General features: G+C 39.8%; 1 protein-coding gene across 9 annotated transcripts in view; it reads left to right on the plus strand.

Annotated features, from left to right (window-relative positions):
• The first annotated feature begins 1,548 nt into the window (after window positions 1-1,548).
• Window positions 1,549-21,005, plus strand: part of SLIT2 (slit guidance ligand 2) — a 381,892-nt gene continuing 362,435 nt past the window's right edge. For 6 of the 9 annotated variants that reach the window (XM_032273382.1, XM_032273391.1, XM_032273387.1 and 3 more), the window contains exons 1-4: window positions 3,161-3,640; window positions 6,338-6,409; window positions 7,553-7,624; window positions 18,472-18,543. In XM_032273382.1, the coding sequence (XP_032129273.1) occupies window positions 3,462-3,640; window positions 6,338-6,409; window positions 7,553-7,624; window positions 18,472-18,543 (395 nt within the window). In that variant the 5' untranslated portion in view covers window positions 3,161-3,461. Of the gene's footprint in view, window positions 3,641-6,337; window positions 6,410-7,552; window positions 7,625-18,471; window positions 18,544-21,005 lie in introns of all 9 variants that reach the window. The other 3 variants (XM_032273416.1, XM_032273409.1, XM_032273421.1) reach the window with 1 other exon arrangement.

Genomic DNA, 21,005 nt, shown 5'->3' on the forward strand with positions numbered 1-21,005 from the left:
AAGTTACATAACAGACCTTTAAGCTAAAATCTAGAAGGACAAATGAGTTAATAAATGTCACATGTTTTGAAGGCTTTAAAAGAATAGAGCAATATAAATCTGTGGCATTAAAATGAGTAATCCTAAGAGTTCCAATTCAGTTATCAGATGGTACCCTGCCTTTGGGCATGTCCTCGAAAAGGCTTAAGTTTTCCAAGGCAGGCAAAATGAGATAAGTAGAAGTAGCCATTATGAAAGGACATCTTAGAAAATGTTAACCAGGGAAAAAGTTAATGAGGATATTGCAGAGATTTTAGGTTGAATATAGTCTTGAGTTAAAGAAATTGGTTACTTATGAGGGAACCTACTATGTGCCAGGCATGGATGCTGGAAACACAAAGAGTTGGACAAGCCTTGCTTTCAAGGAAGCTGCTAATAATTATACAAATAACTACTACAATATGAGGCTGGCATTAGGCCAGGACTTGCACAAATTCCGGGGAAAGCTTCTTAAAGTAGAAATGGGAGGAAGAACAAGAAGATGATGAGTATTAAATCCAGGAGGAGGGGTGGAGTCATTCAGATATCCTTTCAAACTTATAGTGACTCTGGTTTTTGCTGGGGGGAAAAGGGGGTGAGAGAGAAAGCTGTTGCCAGGCATGCATCACACTAAAGAGGCAAGAAGAAACAAGGAAATTATCTTTCAAAACATAGTGGGGAAGAAAATATCCAGAACTGCCCTGAAATAAAGGAAACCTTCTGGTATAATGTGTGTTGCTAGGGATTTATTTTTTCCCCTCCTTTCTCTCCTAAGAGAGTAAAAATCACACAGATATATTCAAGCCCTTAAGAGTTTTGTGAGCGTGGGCATATTGTATATTCAAGACATCCACTGACCATGGTGTGGTTACGTGCGTGCCTGCAAAGGAAGGGTTAAATGGAGGGGGTGGTTTGGAGACAGAAAGGCAAGCAAGAAGGTTTGAAAATGCTGTTTTCCAACTTGCAAACACTGAACTTTTCAGCTCCCCAAAATACACGTGTGTGTGTCTGTAAGCGCAGGCAGATCTATTTCGGTCGGATTTTTCTTAAATTTAAAACATAATTTCTCTGTTTCTGTCTCTCTGTCTCTTGCTGCGCTGCAAACAGTGAGCAGCCCCCTTAAGGATCGCGTGGCAAAAGCTGCAGGAGAGGCACTGGCAGGGCTGTTTATTTATGAGCCGCGTTCAAAGCCGCCCTCTCCCCATTCTCCCACCGCAAACGACTATCTCCTAGCCCGGGTCACCTCTGGGGCCAAGGAGTTGGGGGTTGGGGCTCGGGAGCCTCCATCTTCGGGCAAACTTTGCCCGGGCGTGGGAGCTAGGGGGCGAGCCGGGGCGCACGGGAACGCGCACCGCCCGCCGCCGCCTCCGCCAGGCGCTAGCAGCCCCAGCCTCACCTCTCCCCTCTCCCCGGCGAGGTGCGGGCTCCCAGAGCGCAGCCAGGGGGCGGGGCCGGGCCTCGAGGGGCGGGGTCAGGGGGCGGGGGCTCGGGCGGCTATATAAGGCCGGCGCCGGCTCAACTTCGGACTTGGTGTTATTTATTTGGTAAGCGCCTGGACGGCGGAGCTTGGCTGCGGCGGTGGTGGCTGCCGCAGACTGTGGTTAAGAAAAAGAAGGCGGCGGCGGCGGAGGCGGCGGCGGCGGAGGCGGCGGCGGAGGCGGCGGCGAGGGATGGGAGCGCCGAGGCGCCCGGGCGCAGGCCGGAGCTGCCGCGCTTTCTGGGCACGGCGGGAGTGCTGAGCAGAAAAAGGAGCGCCCGGGGCCCGCAGCCGGCTCTGGAGGCGCGGGCCGGGTTTTTGTTTGGCTGCGCGGAGCGCCAGTCAGCCCCAGCGAACAACTCCAGTTGCAACCACCACCCACCTTCCTTCCAGCCGAGCGAGACTTGGGCTGCTGCGTCCGTCCTATTGTTTAGACACTTGCCAGGGGCTCCGGAGTCGGCGGAGCCACCGAATCCCCGCTCTGAGTCGTCGCCTTCCCTCTCCCCCACCTCGCTCCCCGGAGCCGGAGGCCAGGACTGCAGCGGGAGAGGGGAAGGGGCTGGAAAGAGAAGGACTGCCCAGGACTGCGGCCGCCGCGTCAGGTGCAGCGCCAGGAGCCGGGCGGCGTCGCGACGCCGGCGGGGGGACCGCCACTGTGGCCCTGCGGGACGGGATTCAAAGCCTGGGAAAAGTTGTTGCACTTTGTGAAGGAAGAACCACTAGTGGGAGACTGCCCAGGGCCGGCCTTGGCTCTGCACCCTCCGGGACCCGGCTCTGGTTTCTTCCACCTTTGCCATCAGGTGTCTTCCGTGGAGCTGCGGCGTATCCGGGAGACGAGCGGGGCTCATAAGCGCGCACACACGACTGCCATTCAGCTGCCGCCTGGCTCTGCCCGGAGTAGCGGATCCCACCCGCCCACCTGCCACCGAGCCATTCTCCAGTACGCCCCAGCGGGACGCGGACACCTCCAACCTTGGCCTTTGCCTCTACACTCTTTCCGGTCTGCCTGCCTTTAAGTCCGCCCCCAGTCAGTTCCCACTCAGTCTTCGCAGCAGCATTCGTCCTCCAGTTGGCCTCTTGGATTTCCTCGCCGGGGTGCTGACTAGTGGACATTTCTGCGCGACTGCAGTGGTCCGACTGCCCTTTTGTCTTTTCTGCGTGACCTCGGGGCAGGTCCTGGTGCAGAGCGTCGCCAAGGACGCCGAGCCGGGGGCGGGATTGCCCAGACATCCTTCAGCGAAGTGCATGTGTGTTTGTAAACCATCCTCGGCTGTCGGGAGACCGCGAGGACCCGTCCAGGCTGCGGCGGAGCAGAGGGCTGGGGAGAGGCCGCGTAAGTGAGCACAGTCCCGAGCTCTGCGCCCCCAGGACTGCGCGTCCGCCCTGTGCGCCCCTGCGCGCCATGCCCAGTTGCCCCGTGCGCTCTGCTATGGGCCCGCTGGGTTCCCACGCCTTCTAGCCTCGGGAGCCCACTTTGATCGGGAGCATCATACCTATTGATCACCCGTCTTCTGCCTCGTACCTTCTCCACTGGCATCGGATTTGCAGAAGCGTGCGTGGGATCAGAGGACCGCCCTCCCCCACACAACCGGCCCCTGCACCTTCACGGCCATTGGAAGCCCCAGCTCTTTTACCGCCAAGTTCATCCTTGGGAGACAGAAGACGCGTGATCTCCTCACTGCTGCTCTTGGGGTCTCCTTGCAGCCCTGGCCAGGCTGATTGATCCTCAGGACCTAAAGTTGCCCAAGGACCTCCTGCTCTACTAGAGGAGGGTGGAGAGGGAGGTGGGAGGCGTGTGCCTGTGGGGGCTCTACTGCCTTGTTCCATATTATTTTGTGCACATTTCCCCTGGCACTCTGGGTTGCTAGCCCCGCCGGGCACTGGGCCTTAGACACTGCGCGGTTCCCTCGGAGTAGCAGCTAAAGAAAGCCCCCAGCGCCGGTGAGGAAGGAGGCGGCGGGGAAAGATGCGCGGCGTCGACTGGCAGATGCTGTCCCTGTCGCTGGGATTACTGCTGGCGATCCTGAACAAGGTGGCACCGCAGGCGTGCCCGGCGCAGTGCTCCTGCTCGGGCAGCACAGTGGACTGTCACGGGCTGGCGCTGCGCAGCGTGCCCAGGAATATCCCCCGCAACACCGAGAGATTGTGAGTATGCGCTCTTCGTCTTCCCCTCTCCCCATCCGGGCGGTGCACCCCTGCCTCCACTGGAGGAACCTGGCAGATCAGGGTCCTGTGCCTGGGGCAGCCCTCGCTAGCTTTCCCCCATGCGCATCCTGGGGTTGAGCTCTCCGGGAGGGTACTGGCCAGGGAAGGGCCACTGTCCAAGTAGGGGCGGGTCCGCTGGCAGCTTCGCTAGGTCTCCCTCCCCTGCTCTCCTCCCGCCACCGCAGCTCCCTGTGGGCTAGTTCTCTGGAGCTGGGGAGAGAGTAGTAGATAGGGGACAAGTACTGGAGGATGCCCGGGGCAAGTGAGATGCCACTTTGTTCTCCAGACTCCATAATCGGAGTCACCTTGCGATTGCCAGCACTCCAGGTCGGTTTCAGAGCCCAGTCCCCGCTCCTGTAGCAGGCTGGCGCGGAGGAGATAGCAGGGAGACTCAAAAGAGAGAAACTTGCACTCCCCGATTTTGTGTCACCCTCCTGGGGGCGAAGGGTAGGAAGAAGGGGTCATGGAGCGCCTGGGGGTGCTTCTCACAGGTTGCGGGGAGAAGGGTGTCCAGGACCGCGACAGCTCGCATAGTAGCCGCGCTCAGCCCCCCGCCCCCCACTTCTCCGGGAAGGGGAAGACGGCGTTAGGCCCCATGGGACTTGCCCCCGCCGGTGACTGAGCGGGGAGGACTGCGTCCCAACGGTTAAGCGAAGTTAGTGCTGGTTCTGCAACCGGAACCAGCCCAACCGAGTATTATCGCTGCGGCGACCCCGCGGCGCCTGGCTGCCCCCTGCGGCCCTTCCTCCCGAACCCCTGCTCCCCCATCCACCTTTCTGGCAGTTTCTGCGCCCCTTCACGTGGCAGCAGCTCCCCTGCCTTCCCCTCTTCGCGCTCCGCTGCCCGCAGACGTCCCCGCCTCCCTGTCTCTGCGAGTCTCTAATGAAGAAGTAAATGCAGACCCTGTGTTGACGGCCCACGCGCTCCTGGTGGGGCGCTTCCAGAGTTCAGCGAAGTGGAGCACGGAGGCCGTTCTCTTTGTGAACGCCGAGGCCGCCGCCCCGCGCCAGTCCGGCCGCCCTGGGCACGTTCCGCTCTCGCTATTGCGTGTGGGCCCGGAGGCAGAGAAGGGCGCTGGGCTAGGCTGGCGGGGGCCGGCGCGTCTGGACTTATCCCGCGGCCTGCTTGACCCCGGAATTGTGAGGGTTTTGGGCCATGGAGAGGAGGTGCCCCGACCCGCACGTCTTCACCCGCGCAGCCCGTTGCACTTCTAGTCGCCCTTCTTATCCAACCCATTTCCCTCGCTCTCAGTTTTAAGGCCCAAGTGGAGTACTCTTTTCCTTTGCAGATCAATATTCTACCCCCAGCCTCACTAGGTTACCCCTACTGCTTCCTCTTCCTCCTTACCAGCTGGCCAAATCGGGGCTTTACTAGGGGTGTCTTGTCAGGATTCGATCCCCATTTGTGTAGGGTGGGAGTGGGGGTGGGGGTGGAGATTCACGTTATATCGAATAGCCCAACAATCCTAGGAACAACTGAAAGGTACTCCGCTCAGCCTGGAGAAGTGGGTTGGGGAGAAAGGAAGAGACGCCATGCAGAATTCTCTTAGCACTTGTCACTTCATGCCATTCGGGACAGTTTAAAGTTTAAATATTAACGTGTCTTACTTAAAATGGAATGTACTTGGGTGGGTGGATGGTGGGGGGGGGGGGTCGTAGCAATCGAGTTGCAGGTTCTTGAAAAAATACACATCCTTATGAGAGATTCACTGAAAGTTTTCAGAAAATAGTTTACTTGGTGCTACCTGGTAAAATTCTATTATGGAAACAGTTTGAATACAGGTTTCAAACACGATGTTGCAGAGTCAAAGGTGATAGAGAACTTACTTCTATGAAGAGCATTCAAAGCACAGTAAAGCCTGGTTTTACTTGAAATGATTGGAACCAGGGCAAGTTTAGATCTTGACCTGAAATGCCAGAAAGAGAAATCATGACTCCTGAAAGGAAAAATGGTGCAGAAATCTGACAAAAATGTCAGGGCCTGAATACTATTTTCATGTTCGCCCCTGCTAGTAGTTTTCCCTTACAATCACAGCGGGGTTCCCTGAACTGCGCATGAAGAGTTAAGTTTTTGTACAAACAGAATTGTTGGAAGGTAAATGCCTATAAATGCAAGTCTTTGAAGTGCAGTTGTTTTGATGGCATTAATTTTTTTCTGTGCCTTAGGAAGTTTTGCCACCATGCAACCTAAGGATAGTGTTCTGAATTTTTATCAAATTTCTTCCTGAATAGTATGAGGAGAAAATTGGGCATTTAACTTCCTGAAGGGAACTTTTTTCGGAGGGGTGTGCCTAACAATTATAGTAAAATAGCAGAATACCTGTGAAATGAATATACACATCCTTATAGAAATAAAATTGGAAAGCACTCTCCTATACACAAAACACAACAAACGAGAACTTTTTGGTGATAATGTAACCACCTCGTTTTCTTGTCATATGCCAGCAAGAATGAACTTTGTAAACGTGGTGAGTCATTTTAAAAATATCCTTTCAAAGATTATCCTCTTCTTCCTTCATACTTTGTACACTACTTTAGTAATTGAATTAACTTTTAGTTCTGATTTACTCTAAATTTTACTTGAAGCAGGTAAACATAGAAATAAAATCGAACTTTCACTTTCTGGTTTTTCTTTTAGAGATTTAAATGGAAATAACATCACAAGAATTACGAAGACAGATTTTGCTGGTCTTAGACATCTAAGAGTTCTGTAAGTGTTTCATCTGTATTGTTGAATAATTTTTTAAGGTTGCATATTTTGAATCATTACTGATATCACTTTTTATAACTATTCTGATGACTAACATAAAAAATTTAAAAAGGTCATGGCTTGGTTTCCTTTTTTGTGTGTTTGTCATTGTACTGCAACGTTTAATAAAAATTGGAACTTTTATTTTAAGGTTGGAAACATGCCATAGAACCAATAATCCAGAAATGACCTCAGATCATTGTTATACCATACCCTAAGTGCCTTATGCATATAAAAATGTTGAATAATTGTTTTCACAAAATGAATAAATAATGTGAAATAGTTGATACTTTTAGGATTGGAAATTAAAAAAAATTTAAGTGGATCTGCATTTTATTATTAATAACAAAAACATTTATTATTTTGAAAAAATCTAATTTCAAGCTTTAAAATCAAGGATTCAAACTTTACAGCCGAGTTTTTGGTGGAGAAAATGTTTATAATGATACATTAATCATACTTTGAGTTTTTTATATTTTATATCTTTGTAGCTTCTATAAAATTGTTGCAATATGATTACTTCTTTAGTTAGTGGGTTAAATTAGCTGTGAGTAAACCACCACTTGAGAGTCAATGTAATGTTAAATTGTTTTTGCCCAAAGGGTTGTAAATATTGACATGCCAATAGCCATACTATTTTGACCACTGTGCATTCAGTGTTCTAAGCTTTAAGAGACACATTTTGGCCATTACAAATTATTCCAGTTGCTGATGTGTATCCATGTCAGAATTGAAGTATGTGTATGATGAATTACTGTATTTTGATTATTTGGTTAAGTTAAAAACCAGTATACCAAAAAAAGCTATCAAAGCTTCAGTGTCAAGGATTACTCTTCAGACACACTATTAGTTTAAGGGTCAGAGTTTTGACTAGTAAATCTCATGAGAAACTGCATTCGTATTAAGATTTGTGATGCGGACACTGCTATTTCCCTTCCATGAGTTCACTCAGATATATTATTATTATTAAATTTGATATTGGATCTCAAGTCAGCAAAATTTAACTCTACAAAGAGAAAGAGGTTAAGTTTTCAGTTGCTGAATTGAAATGTATTCAGATGGTGAGTGGTAACATTAAGAATCATGTTGTATTTTGCATTTCAGTCAGCTTATGGAGAATAAGATTAGCACCATTGAAAGAGGAGCATTCCAGGATCTTAAAGAACTGGAAAGACTGTAAGTATTTTCAATTCCAAAGTTATGACAACATAACTGTGTTTTTAAAAATACTTAAATTTCAAGCACCATGTCTTCAATTTCAGAAAATTTGCAGAAAAAGGAGGTTGAATGAGTGGTTTTCAGACAACTTTATGACAAATAGAGTTCCTGAATAAAAAGTTTTAACTTGTAATGAAGCTCAAAAGTACAGATTTGTTTTCCTGAGACACGTATTTCCTTGATAATCATTGTTTTCGTACTTAAACATGTACAAGCATTTCTTATTGTTCATTTGATTTGTTTTATTTGCTCATGTAGAATGAAAGGTGGTACTTTTATTTGCATTAATGGTGCATTAGGGAAGAGAGAAGGTTTGCCAGTCGTTATTTTTATTTTCATAGTGGTGCTTCGTGTGTCATCAGTGACATTTGATGAAATATTTTATGTTTTACTGATATTTACTTTTTGATATTTAACATGGTAAACATTGTCATTGTTAACTACTTTTCACAGTTTTGTTTTATTATTTCACACTAGCTTTAAAAATATGTCTTCTGGAAAAATAATCTAAAGATTATGAAAGTAAGAACTGCATTATCAAATTCTGGACATTCAAAGTTTTTTGTTTCCCTCTGCCCCCCACCCCCGCCAAGAAGAGTAAATGTAGACTCCAGATTTTAAGATACATTTTTTTACATATTACTTGAGGACTTTAAAAAATGTTTGCAGTATATATCTACAAAAGACAAAACCTCTATCTGAAATAAGATAAATTACAGTATTTGTAATTTGAAGTGTGAATTATATGTCTTCTGTGTCTTATTTAAGTTTAATATGTTTGCATTTTGAAGGCAAGTAAAAGATCTAGAAAAAGCAACAACAATTATTTTAATAAGTTTTCAAGCCTGCCTTAATAATCACTTTAAGTAAAAATAAGTTTTTTTCCAAAAAATAATGAAATCTAATGTTCATTTTAGTCATAACACATATTCAGGTTCACTGGGCAAAAAGGGACAAGTTAATTCCCTGTAATTGTCTATAGTAGAAAAATGGTTTGTCCCCTTCCAAGATATTTATAAATATATAGACTATATTTTTATCACCTCAAGTAAAACACAGAAATATATCGACTTTATTTTGCTATTAATTTTTCTCTATGATAAATATTACAACACAGGGACTATAATTGTTTAATTCAAAATAAATTTAAGATCACTACTTTCAACTAATTTTAGAGGAAAATAAAAACATTGTAAACATTTGGTAGCATTCATAACAAAGTTTATAAGTTCATAGCCTATCTCTAAATATACAAAAAATACACTGAAAGTATGTATTCTTTTATCTCCTTTATAGACTATGAATAGCTAATTCCTAGTAAGTAACATGAAAAGATATTTTCATCCATTTCATTTAAGAATGTATCAATATAATTTAAAATGAATAGATAAATTATCATTTAAACATTTACTGTGTTTTCAAGAATACCTGTTAGTCATCACAGGAAAGTATCTTGAGTTTGGTTCTTAACTTCCAAATCATTGAAGGAGTTTTGATGGTTTTTTTATGCAGTCTCTATTTTGGTTAATATTGTTGTTTTAAATATTTTCAGGAACATTAGAACTAAACACACTTTCTCATTCTTTTTCAAGTCACTTCAGAGTATTGTCTGAACTTTCATCTTGAATAAATTAACTTTTCCTACAACTTATTAACCAGATGCTATATGCTCTGAAATTTGATTAGAGTTGTAAGTAGGTACTATTTTTTGACTTTTACTTCCTCTGGGAATATCACTTCATCTCAGAACATTTTTATATTCTACTAAGACTAAGTCAGATGTTTCAAAGTGGGATGAGGATTCATAATTTTGAATGAAAACTAATATATATGCAGGACTTCTTTAAATCACCCCAGCTGTTGGCCAAGAGCAAATATTTCATATTTGTGAGGAAAAGCTGAGAAAATTCCTTTTGTTTACAACTGCCAAGTCCATCTGATGGAAGCACATTGTTATCTGACAGCCAATTCATCTCCTTGGGACTCTGGAATTCAAAACCATTTCTTAGGAACATTGTAGATACACTTTTCAAATATTTATTTATGTTTAAATACATTAAATGGCAAGGCAGATTTGCTAAAGAATGAATTCAAGTTATTGTGAAACAAACTATTTTAAATTTTGTTCAGTGTATTTATTTAAAAAATAAAACTAAAAACTCACCCAAAACTACCCAGAGAGTTCCATAATCAAACTGCTATGGTCTGTGGTATATATCTTTATTTTAGTAAGTGTTATTGACATCAAAAAATTGCTTACTTTTTCAAAAGCTGCAAGAGACAATGTGAGAGACAAGGAGTAATCAATAAATTCACTTTTAAGTATGTATTCTGTAAATTTGTAGGGTTTTTATCAGTTTAGTTGTGAAATTTAAAATTGGAACTCTAAATTATGAAAAAGGTGTAAAATTAGGTTTATATTTTAAATCCCATTTATATACTGAATCATGATTTAACTTTAATTTCCTGTGTGAAGAACAAAATAAAATAAAAGCATTAATTTTATTTGTGTGTGATTTAAGGTTTTAAGTCATTTTCATTTTAAAATGATAAAACGATTCTAAATTACATTTTGTGACTATTTGATAGTCACACGTTTTTCTTTTTATTTTATGTTGATGGAGTTTTAACTTGATCTATATAAAAGACAAATCTGAAAACAGAAGATAAAGATCTGCACCTTTTTAAAAATTTAGCTTTTTAATCTGCAAGAAACAGTCATGTTGTTGATTTGAATTTAATTGTAGCATGAAATGGCAGAGTCATTATTTGCAAATCAAAGCATCATATCTATAAATGATAGTGTTTTTCTTTCAAAGAGTGTGTGAAATACCAAATTTTCAGAAAAACTGTCAAGAACAAGTTAATAGTAAAACACCTCCTCCCTTCTTTCTTTCCCCCTTCTCTCCCTCCCTTCCTTCTTTCTTCTCCTTTCATTTCCTTCTTTCTTACCTCTTTAACACCTCCCTCCCATCCCCTTTATTCTCTTACAACATGAGATGACACATTATCGTTAGAATGTGGTTATGCATCACTGTAAAAGGACGAAGTTGTAATCATGCCTGCATACCATGAGCACACGTTATTTTCTGTTTTGGCAGTTTGTTTCTGCACTCTCAGACCTAACATGTGCAGTGACATATTTCCTAGGATGCTCTGTATTGCCAGCGCTACCTGTTTATCTGGGATGAAAATGAAGCCTTCCGAATGTGCCTCAAGTAGAATGTATTAGCAGGTCTCCTGTTGTTTAAGCAAAAAATTGTTCAAATAAAATGTACTCCACTGAGATGACCAGTTAATCCAATGGAAATTCAGAAAAAAACAAGTTACAAATAAGCTGTAGTAAAGAATCAGGACACTTATGAAGTATATTTCTTTTTATTCTTCAAGGAAGATACCTGTGTATATCTGCAATAAATTCTCCATGCAAAATTATTAATTTGAGATTTTTTTGGATGCCTCATAATGTTCTAGCATTGTAAAAAAATAACACTGGAACCCAGCAACTCTGTGGGCTTGTGGAAAATCCTGTTCACATACTGTTTATGGGATTATATACTGCAGTCATTCAGTTTTATTTAATGGCGTTTTAGGGGGACCCAGGCCATGTCAGGGTTCCAGTAGTGAAAATAATCTCCTTCTGAAAGTTCCTTGATAATACAAATGCAAGAGTATGAGAAAGTTTTTGAAAGTTTTTAGGGTTGTTATAGGACATTTTATTATTGATTCCAAGACTGAAAAGTGAAATACATATATGCCTAGGTTATGTTGGTAGGAATCAGTAGCATACTGTGAAAAATCTTAGACATTAGGCTTTGTGTGAACATCACAACCATCTTAAATACCCTTAAAATAAGGAAACTGAGAAAATAAAGGCAAGCACGTGGAGTGTTCATTTTTACCCACCAGTAATTGGCAAATGTGTGCTTTTAAGACAAATATTGCTTTAACTTCTCCTAGTGTTAATATAATTGGGTTTGAAATGATATTTTTCCCACTAGCTTTGTCATTTGATACTCATTTTTGCTTGAAAATGAGCTTTGAAAATATTATTATGATAAAGCCATGTAAGGAATCTTGGACAGTCACACTGTTAATGTAGACATTTAAAGTTTCCACCAAGTTAATATAAAGCACATATTATTTTTAATTTTGAGAAGTCTAAGTTCCTTTACAGTGGAACCTATGTTTGACTAAACACTACATTCTAATAAGATGGCATGTAAAAGACATATTTTTTTAAGGAGATGCTGAATTAGTTCCCCCTGCATACACATACCGATCCTAAGCATGGGACAGACAGTGTGGTGTGAATGAGGCTGAGGATGTGGTAGGGTTTTTGTTGTAGGTCTTTACACATGAGTTCAAGTAGAGAGTATGTTGTGGAACAGGTCTGAAAGAAAGTATCGTTTATCTTCTGTTCATCAAGGATCTGGATATATTCTCTGTTAATCAAGGATTAGTCTCTTCTGACTAATCCGACAAGTTCATAAGCAACACATAACACATACCTTTTATTAACAGAATGACAATCTAACGGTGCTAATCTCCTTGGAAAAGAATCCAAGCCCATCTCAAAAGAATTGCTTTATGGTATCTTTCCACACAAGTTTAAAATCGTGGCAGTCATTTTCTTGGAAAGTCTCTTTAAAGGACACATCAAACTCTGTAACAGGGGCTGAGTGTGCACACAGCATAAAATAAAAATGTTCTAACAGATATAATAGCCATTAAATGCCAATGATGTTGACCTATTTATAAGCAATGTGGTTGCTTTAAAATTCGGTTTACTGACGCTGGTCATAGAAAACTTCAATCCATGTGCACTATTACAAGTTTAGCAGAACATTGAATCCATCTGAGAGAGTTTCTCATGCAACATTTTTTATGGGCCTTAAAGTTGAATGGTGGTGAGAAGGCCTGTTTGCTCTTTGTGGACCATTTTATAAATTCTGAAGCAGCGAGGGTGTTTATTTTTCCCACATCTGTTTTGGGTCCTCTTTTGTGACAGTGTTTGCTGGATGCTGTGTCCTTTATACCTCCCATTAAATGAGTAGTTTAGTTTGCACTGTTACAGTGTATTTGTGGAAGCAGCCAATGTCAAATATTTTACATTTAATTCCCTCTCTCATTTCTTTTGGATACCTTTCTGCTTGAATTATGTCTTTTAGACTGAGTTTCACAACTTCACATGGAAAGAGAAACATTTCTACATGGACTTAATATATATTGCCCTTATCTTTTTTCAAATCAAATGTTACCTGCTAGACTGGAAAGGATATTGATGAAAATGCTTTTAGAATGAAAGCTTAATAATGGGGCTGTGATTTGATCTCATCAATGTTGCTTTATGATGATATTTACAGAAAATTATTTGGATGTCTTCCCTACAATATCCACACACTCTGAATACAGATGGACAGTTCTGGAACATTGGCTCTGTGCTACTGTTTGAAGTTCTAGAGTAAAAGCACAGTGTGTGAATTATCTAGAAATCCCTGTTCTTCGACATCTTATGTTATCTGCTGGTGCTTGGTGTCTCATGGAATACCAGGCAAACTCTCATTGGTTGTATTGTTGATTATGGCTTCTAACCAGATGCAAGCTCCCCTTCCTCCTTTTAAAATCAGAAACATTAAGTAAGAGGGATATCAGAAAATCCTTGGTTTTAATTCTACTCAGGGATCTTGATCACCTTGCTTTATCTTTCCAAACTTCAGTTTCCTCATCTTTAAAATAGGGTTAATCATTATATCTCATAGTGGTAGTAAGTAAGATAATGTACATAGCTTCATGAAATGCTGGGCATGCAGCACTGAAAAAACTATCATTCTGCATTTCAACATAAGTCTCTTATTTCTCAATAGCTGAGTTTAGGAATTATTTTATCTTAGCTGCTAGAGTGTGTATATGATCCATTTGGCTTTTTACAGCCATATTTATATTAAAAAAATTTTCTTCCTAACAGTATATGGTCAACAGAATAGATGTGAAGAAAATGTGAACAATTCTTCAATGGCTATTTAGAGTGTTTCTCATAGTCTTTCCAAATATATGGAGAAATACCAAGAAGTAAGGGGACAAAAGAGGAAGCAATATTTTGCTAATAAGTGTTGACATCCCTAGCAAGATTACAAGGAATTATGTTATAATTGATATCACTGATGCAAATGTGAACTTTATTTTATTTACATAATACAAAATAAATTTTAAAATATTTGCTTTAAAGGTGTTAGAATAAAAATATTTTTATAAGAGAAGTCAGTTTACCAGAGAAGAAGGCAAAAGAGGGAGCTAAATAGTTTTACAGTTGATCATTCATGTAGGAGGAATAGGAGGTTAGAAATGGTAGGCTTTAAGGCAGCATTTATCAAGTATTTATTATAGAGCTAGCACCCTGCTAAAAACACCTTATGTTTACAGTGACATGTAAATATGGAGTACAAAATTTCACTGGCTTTGGCAAAAATGTTTTCATTTTACATTTTGAATTAGATGAAAGGGTGTGAACATTAATTGAATTGAGATGAAAGTTGCAAAAATAAGAGACTGTAACCTCTGCTAAAGGACAAGAGTCACAGATGCAGCTGGCAGATAATAATTCAAAACAGAGTTTGTCAATATGTTCAGGCTGCCCTTCAAATTGAGGTTGTTAAGAATCAGTATTGTAGAGGCCAGTGGTGTTTTGTGTAATGCAGAAAGATCACTCACTCCTCTGAAAGTCAAACTCAAAAACAGCTGATAGCACAGAGCAAACAGTTAATGGAATCCCTTGTCATCTTTGCCCTGGGAGAAAGTATCTCAGAGACATACATTACACACCTTTCTGAAACTGTGAATTGCCAAATAGGGAATTATCAAGCATTTCTGGGATCTTATGGGCAGATTCCATCTAGGGGTGATGACATAAGATTTACATATCACAGTATCTCTGTCTCTCCTTGACACAGTTCAGAATGTCTGTGCTCTGAACAATGATAATTGACTCACCTGGTCTGTTTAACAAAGCTAATTTATGTTGGCTCTCATAAATAATCCTCTGTGATATCTTTAATTCACTACATGCCATTTCCTGTTCTGGAACCATCAGATTTTAGAGCTCTTATTCTGACACAATCATCTTCAAGCTGTTAAGAAATTTTCTGTCACATTAGAAGCTAGGCTACTTTTTCTCTAGCTCTGTTTAGTAATTGTTATGTACCTTAATAGTCTTTAAAATAATTCTAGATTTTAAATAAATGTTCTTTAGTTTAAAGATTTAATTTCTGGCAATTGTGCAAGAATCTATCCTTTAAATTTTTTCTTTATTTAATATTTTGAAAGTTTTGCTCTTTATTTTAATGTTTGTATAGCCATTTAACCTTAGTGTGGATGGAAGAGAGAATAGAAAAAGTGGAGCCAAAATTGTCTTGACACTGCTTTAAAGAAAATAAAAAGAAAACTTATACTGTGTGTGTGTGTGTGTTTTTTTTTTTTTTTTCCTATCTGTATTATCACATCACTTACTGTTATCTGTCCTTTTTGTGCTATACTACCTCATCTCATCCTAAAAACAGAAATGTATCTGGTGGGTTTAGACATATAGAGATCACTCATAATAACTTTCTTGAAATAATGATAAACTACTTGAATTCAGAGACGAATCCTTCATATATATTTTCATTTTTTTCTCAAATTTAAAATACCTAATTTTCAACCGGTGTCTAAAACTGTGAGCTGAACATAGAGCTAGCTTTTTTTAAAAAAATAAAATTTTGCGTTTTTTTCCCATTGCTTAGTTCATAGATACTGATGAAATGGATCAAATAAAGGTATGTTTTGCCTCAGAAAAAATAGGTGAAAAAGAAGGTTTCAGCATTCTATTATTTTGAATTATTGTTTAGGAATCTTAGGCTGTAGTTTTTTGAGAGGAGTGATTCAGAGGGTATGTTTTAGCGTCACAACACCTGCATTCAGTCCATAGCTTTATATCTTTCAACTCTGTACCTCTCTCCAGAACATCAGTGAGAATTGTACTTACTCACGGGGATGTGGTGAAGAGTGAATGAGATAACTTGTGTAAACCTCTCGGAATAGTGACCGTCACCTAGTAGGCTTATTCCTTGCACAGTGAATTAAGAACACGTGTTAGCTATTACCTCCGCAGTGCATTAGGAACCACTGAGAATAAGAAAAGGATAGTAATTAAGGAAAAACAAATCTGAAAAACCTACTTTCTCTAAGTATATGATACTATGCTGATGTAGACCCGTTAATAAGAAATCTGGTAGCAGTTGTTACTCCTGTATATATCTGAATTTGTTCAAACACATTGAATTCCTTCCAGCTTCTAGGTGATGTTGAGAATCACATCGCCAAGGATGTTGATGGAATGAAAAGGAGGAAACTCCCGTCTGGGGCATGTGAAAGCAGGTTTGACAGCCGTAGAGTGGCATCAAACCCAAGGCAGGTGCCTTAGGGAGTGTGCCAGAGGAATGTTGGTTTAACAAAAAATGTAAATGCTAGGGCCTGCTGAAATATATCAAAATACTAAGAGAGCAATCTGTTCCCATTCAGCATTTCCTAAGAACCTACTAAGTGCCAGAGATTAGGAAATGTTGACTGAGAGCAAGCTGCTCTCTTTGGCTTTTCATATGGTTCAAAACTTACTAAGTGCCAGGGAAGAAGGGAGGGAATACAAAGATTTAGTCTTTATGCTTGAAGAGCTCACAGTCTGGTGGGAAAGAGACCAGTACATGAATAAATATTACACAGTGTAAGGGACGCTTACTTATCAAATACTATGGGGACACAGCCAAGAGAAGCACTAACTTTTTGTAGGAGAATCAGGGGAAGGTCCACAGAGAATGTAAGAAAGCACCATTTGGAGAAAAGGAGAAGTACTCCATAAAGAGAACTGCCTTTGCAGGGCCAAGGGGCTTGCAGAGAATACTTGCTGTGGCTAGAGAATAACAAATGAGGCTGGTGAATCTGGTGGTTTGGATCACATCATGAGAGCTCATTTCTGTTGTTTTAGAAATTAGAATTGGCTTTTTGGACAATGGAGGTCCTTTCAAGAGTGGTTGGTTCCTAGAAAAAATTCTCATTACCACTGTTACAAATATTTTGTAATCTATTTTTAGAGGCAAATATAACAAAGTAACAACCAATATTTCATTGAAATTGTATAATGCTCGACTCTGGAAGTAGGCCTTCTTCAGAATCATACCTAGCACAGAACAAATAAATAAAAGCAAATAAAAGCTTTTGATTTGACTTTAAATTTAACCTTGTTATGTGCTCCATTCAAAAAATTAATACAAGTGGGAAGTAAATTCACTTTTTTGCCACTAATTTTACTATTCGCCCCTAATTGTATTGGCACAATTAGTATACATTTTCTAAGTGCCGAGAATGCTCCCGTAAATGACCAACTTCTTTCTGAGTTCATATAAAGAAAGTTATGGTGCCATCACTGCTTCATGGCAATTTTTAGAATTGAAAGAAATTCTGAAGTTTACCTGATCTAGCTTCTCACTTACAAACAGGATTTTTTAAAATTACATAATCTTCAAAAAAAAAAATCATAGCCTCTGCTTGAATACATTCTGAGATAAGGAGTTGAGAGTTTCCGTTTCTTAATCACTAATTCTTAGAAAGGTCTTCTGTATAATCAAATTTCTTAGGAGTTAACCAACCTGGGGCCCATTTCAGCCCTCTGGAGACTAAATAAGTGTAATTTTGCATCTACCCAATGACCTTTTCAATATGTCAAGATTGATATGCCCTCTTTTCCTGTCCCTTTTAGAACTTAAGAAATATCTCTGGTTTCCTCAGTGGGACATTAGTTTCTGGAACTATATCCAGAAACTATACTATATATGTATACTCCTCTCAAGCTAGGCAGCTTGTAAGTCATTTGAGTGTAAAATGTTACATCAGCTCTTTATAATTTTATTTAGATTTGGGAAAAGCAGAGAAATAGACAGTTATTTTAAATCAATTATTAAATTGTACAGTTAAAACAGATGGGACTGGGATATGACCACATCAGAGATAGTGTTTGCCCACTTTTTCTTTAATAGGTGTGCGTAGCCCAGAAAAACTTAGAAGCATCAGGAATTAAATTGAGTTAGAGTTGCAATCACACTGTTTTCTAAAACATTTAAAACATTCCAATTTACATACACATTTTAAAACATTACTTAAACAGATTTGACACCACTATTAGTTATAATGCTGAACCTTAAATTCAGTTAAGGGTTGGAAGCTGTGGGTTGAGGTTTGAACTCTGGGTTGGTATTCCTCCTGATTTTGCCTATGGGACAAATAGTGCCTACAATGTGCCTCATCTTTTTTTTTTTCTTTCTCCCAACTAAATGAAAAGCTAACAAAATTGAAATTTTCATCTCTCCACAATTCCTTGGCTGAAATTTCAGACAAATTGGGACTGTGTATGAATTATTTTAGACACCATTTGCTGTGATATTTCTGCTGAATATTGAAGTCACCTACTTTAGGCGCCTAAGACTGAGTACAAAAATCCTTTATCATTGTGTATATTCTGGTTGACTGATGTTGCACAGGATTTGCGTTTAGAGTTTAGACCCCAGTAATCATCATCTTAGTAAAGCACAATGGAAAACTGCTTTAAAGAGTCATGTAACAAAAGGTGTAACCAACTTTAGATTTGCAATGCTTGAATTCTCTTGAATGTCATTTCATTCTTTTCTGAAATACAGGATGAGGCATGACACTACCAAATCACAGTCTCATTGTTGGGTATTTTCTGTGTAACATAAGCTTTGTTTTTGTTTTCTCAAAAGGCGTTTAAACAGAAATCACCTTCAGCTGTTTCCTGAGTTGCTGTTTCTTGGGACTGTGAAGCTATACAGGCTGTAAGTAGACACAAATAGTTATGGTTGCTTTGGGTAGTACCTTGTGTTTTATTAAATGCATTTTGGACCTGTTTCTGTGTGCTTTCTTAGAATCTATTCACCAATAGATTAATGGATTAAAAGTTCGTGTTTTATTTTTCTTTAGGAAATTTATGACTTGTTTTCTGGTGGTTCCAGTTGTTTTATTTGGTTAGGCTTTAGTGGTTTATGAATGTGTTATGGTAATTGGATTATTTTTTGGGGGGTGATGTGATGATGGTGAGATTTACCTACTTTTTAAAGGAAACTTTTGATTAAGTTCTGAAGGGAGAAAATTGCTACTGTGCTTCCTCTTATGAGGAAGCTGGCAGTGTGTTCTTGTAAAGTTGAGGGTTTTTAATGTCAGCTTTTTCGGTATTGTTTCTGGGATCAAGTAGTAGTGTTTATTAGTCCGAAAATATTATTATAAGGCATTTAAATAGGGCTGTAAATTTCCTCTTAAATGTTTCATTTAAAGCCAGAATTTCAGCCTCTGCAATCTGAGCGACTGTATGGCAAGGTTTTCATATCAAATACGTCATAGACTATTAAAGGAAGTAATTCCTTAAAGGAGCATAATGTGAGTATTAGGGAGAATCACTTTTTCCTCCCTGGAATGCTTTTGCACTGACCTAATGTGTAATAGTGAAAACACATTTTTGAAAGCATTTAATAGGAGATTTTCAGCCATATGCATAATTTTGTGCAGATGGGAGATAAGCTTCAAAGTTTTGGAAAAATAAATAGCAATGATTATTGAGGTACATGCATGTTATGAAAAACTGCTGGGATATATAAAGTAAATTGCTCCAAGAGCCCCCACCTGGATGGTGGGAAGTCCCATATGGTAGTGTTTGTAGAGAAAGTGAGCATATTTCCTTTTTCTGAACTTGACTTTGTGGCCTACTAGTTCAATATGGTTATCAATTCCAGAAGAATGAGGACTGTCCTCCCACACTTATCACCCCACAGAATAGCCAGGATCTTTGCTACGTCCTCCTGAAACCTTAACAGCATTACCTTATTATAGGGAGATGTTCCGCAGCTGACATACTAGACCCTCTCTCTGGAGTCCTTCATGACATTGTTTCTCTAAGGATAGCCAGAATCACCTGACATTTTTCTCTTCTATTTTGTGTTCCCTGCTGCCCAATTGGGCCAATTTAGGTAAATTTTAAAACTCAAATAAAGAAACCTTGGAATTACCTTTTTAACAAAAATTATCTAAGAACTATTTTTACTAAGGAAATTGGATGTAGGTTTGCTATAAAGAATATATGCACGCATATCAGAGAATTATATCTAAATATTTGTGGTTAGTTTCTAAAAAAGGTCAAAGAATTGATTTTGATAGTATTTCACTTTCCGCTTTAGTTATTGGTGACTGAAGGGATTTTTAAGGAATTGACTTGGATTAATTTCCCCAGTTTTCATGTGGTTTAACCCATTGCAGAATCCCCCATCAGCCAATTATATTCTACTTGACATTTTGCCTCTGACAATATCACATAGAGGACCAAGAGATTTTCTTTTGTTTCGTTATGATTTTATAACTTTATGCAGCTGTTGTATGAAAAAAGACTTGAAATCTTTAAGAGAATTAAAGAAACAGAATCCATAAACCTATGACAACATTTTCTAATTAATTAAATGCATATTAGAAAATGGGGAAATAGGAAGCTGGAAAATGTGTTCAGATTTTTTTCTGTGCCTTTCTGGCTCAAAGGATTTGTCCTGGGGAGTAATAACAGCTAAAGCAGTGTTTGTTAGGTGGAAGTAGTTGCAAGAGGGATGTGAATGTTTTTCGGTTTCTGAAGTTATATAGCTTGATGACTTAGCACTGAATATTGACAAATTGTTCCCCTTTACATGAGATTTGACACCTGATTTAGGCACTGGATGCACATAGAAAACTAGAGGTGGAATTTTTATTTGCATCCTCAATTCAGGAATCTTACTTTGAGTTAAGAACTGCTGCCTCATCTGAATTAGACTTAGGCAAATTGTTAAGAGTGATCTTTCTCTTGAGAGGTTAAGTTATAAGCTGCACATAACCATTTGTTTATGATGGTGATTATTAATTTAATTAAACAACTACCCCTGTAAGTCTTTAACAAACAAAGGAACAAACACTTGTGAAGCTGACTACAGGCTGGTGTAAATAGGAAAAGCAAGGGTGCAAGTTTAGTTTGTCTTCATGTGATACGGATGCCTAGTAGCTCACCTGAAACAAATATTCTAGCAGATGAGAAACTGTACATGAACCTATATACACAATATCCTTTATAATGCTCATTTAAAAACAAATTTTATTTTCACAAGAAGGACAAGTGACAGAACAGAAGATGTGGAATTTTTGACAAATAGTGGGAAAAAATGTTAGAACAAGGAAAGAATTTGATTGTTGTTTTATATGTGTGTGTGTATATATATATATATACACA

This window comes from Sapajus apella, unplaced genomic scaffold (genome assembly GCF_009761245.1).
Source record: "Sapajus apella isolate SASKATOON/1434 unplaced genomic scaffold, GSC_monkey_1.0 scaffold5, whole genome shotgun sequence".
NCBI classification, from domain to species: Eukaryota; Metazoa; Chordata; class Mammalia; order Primates; family Cebidae; genus Sapajus; species Sapajus apella.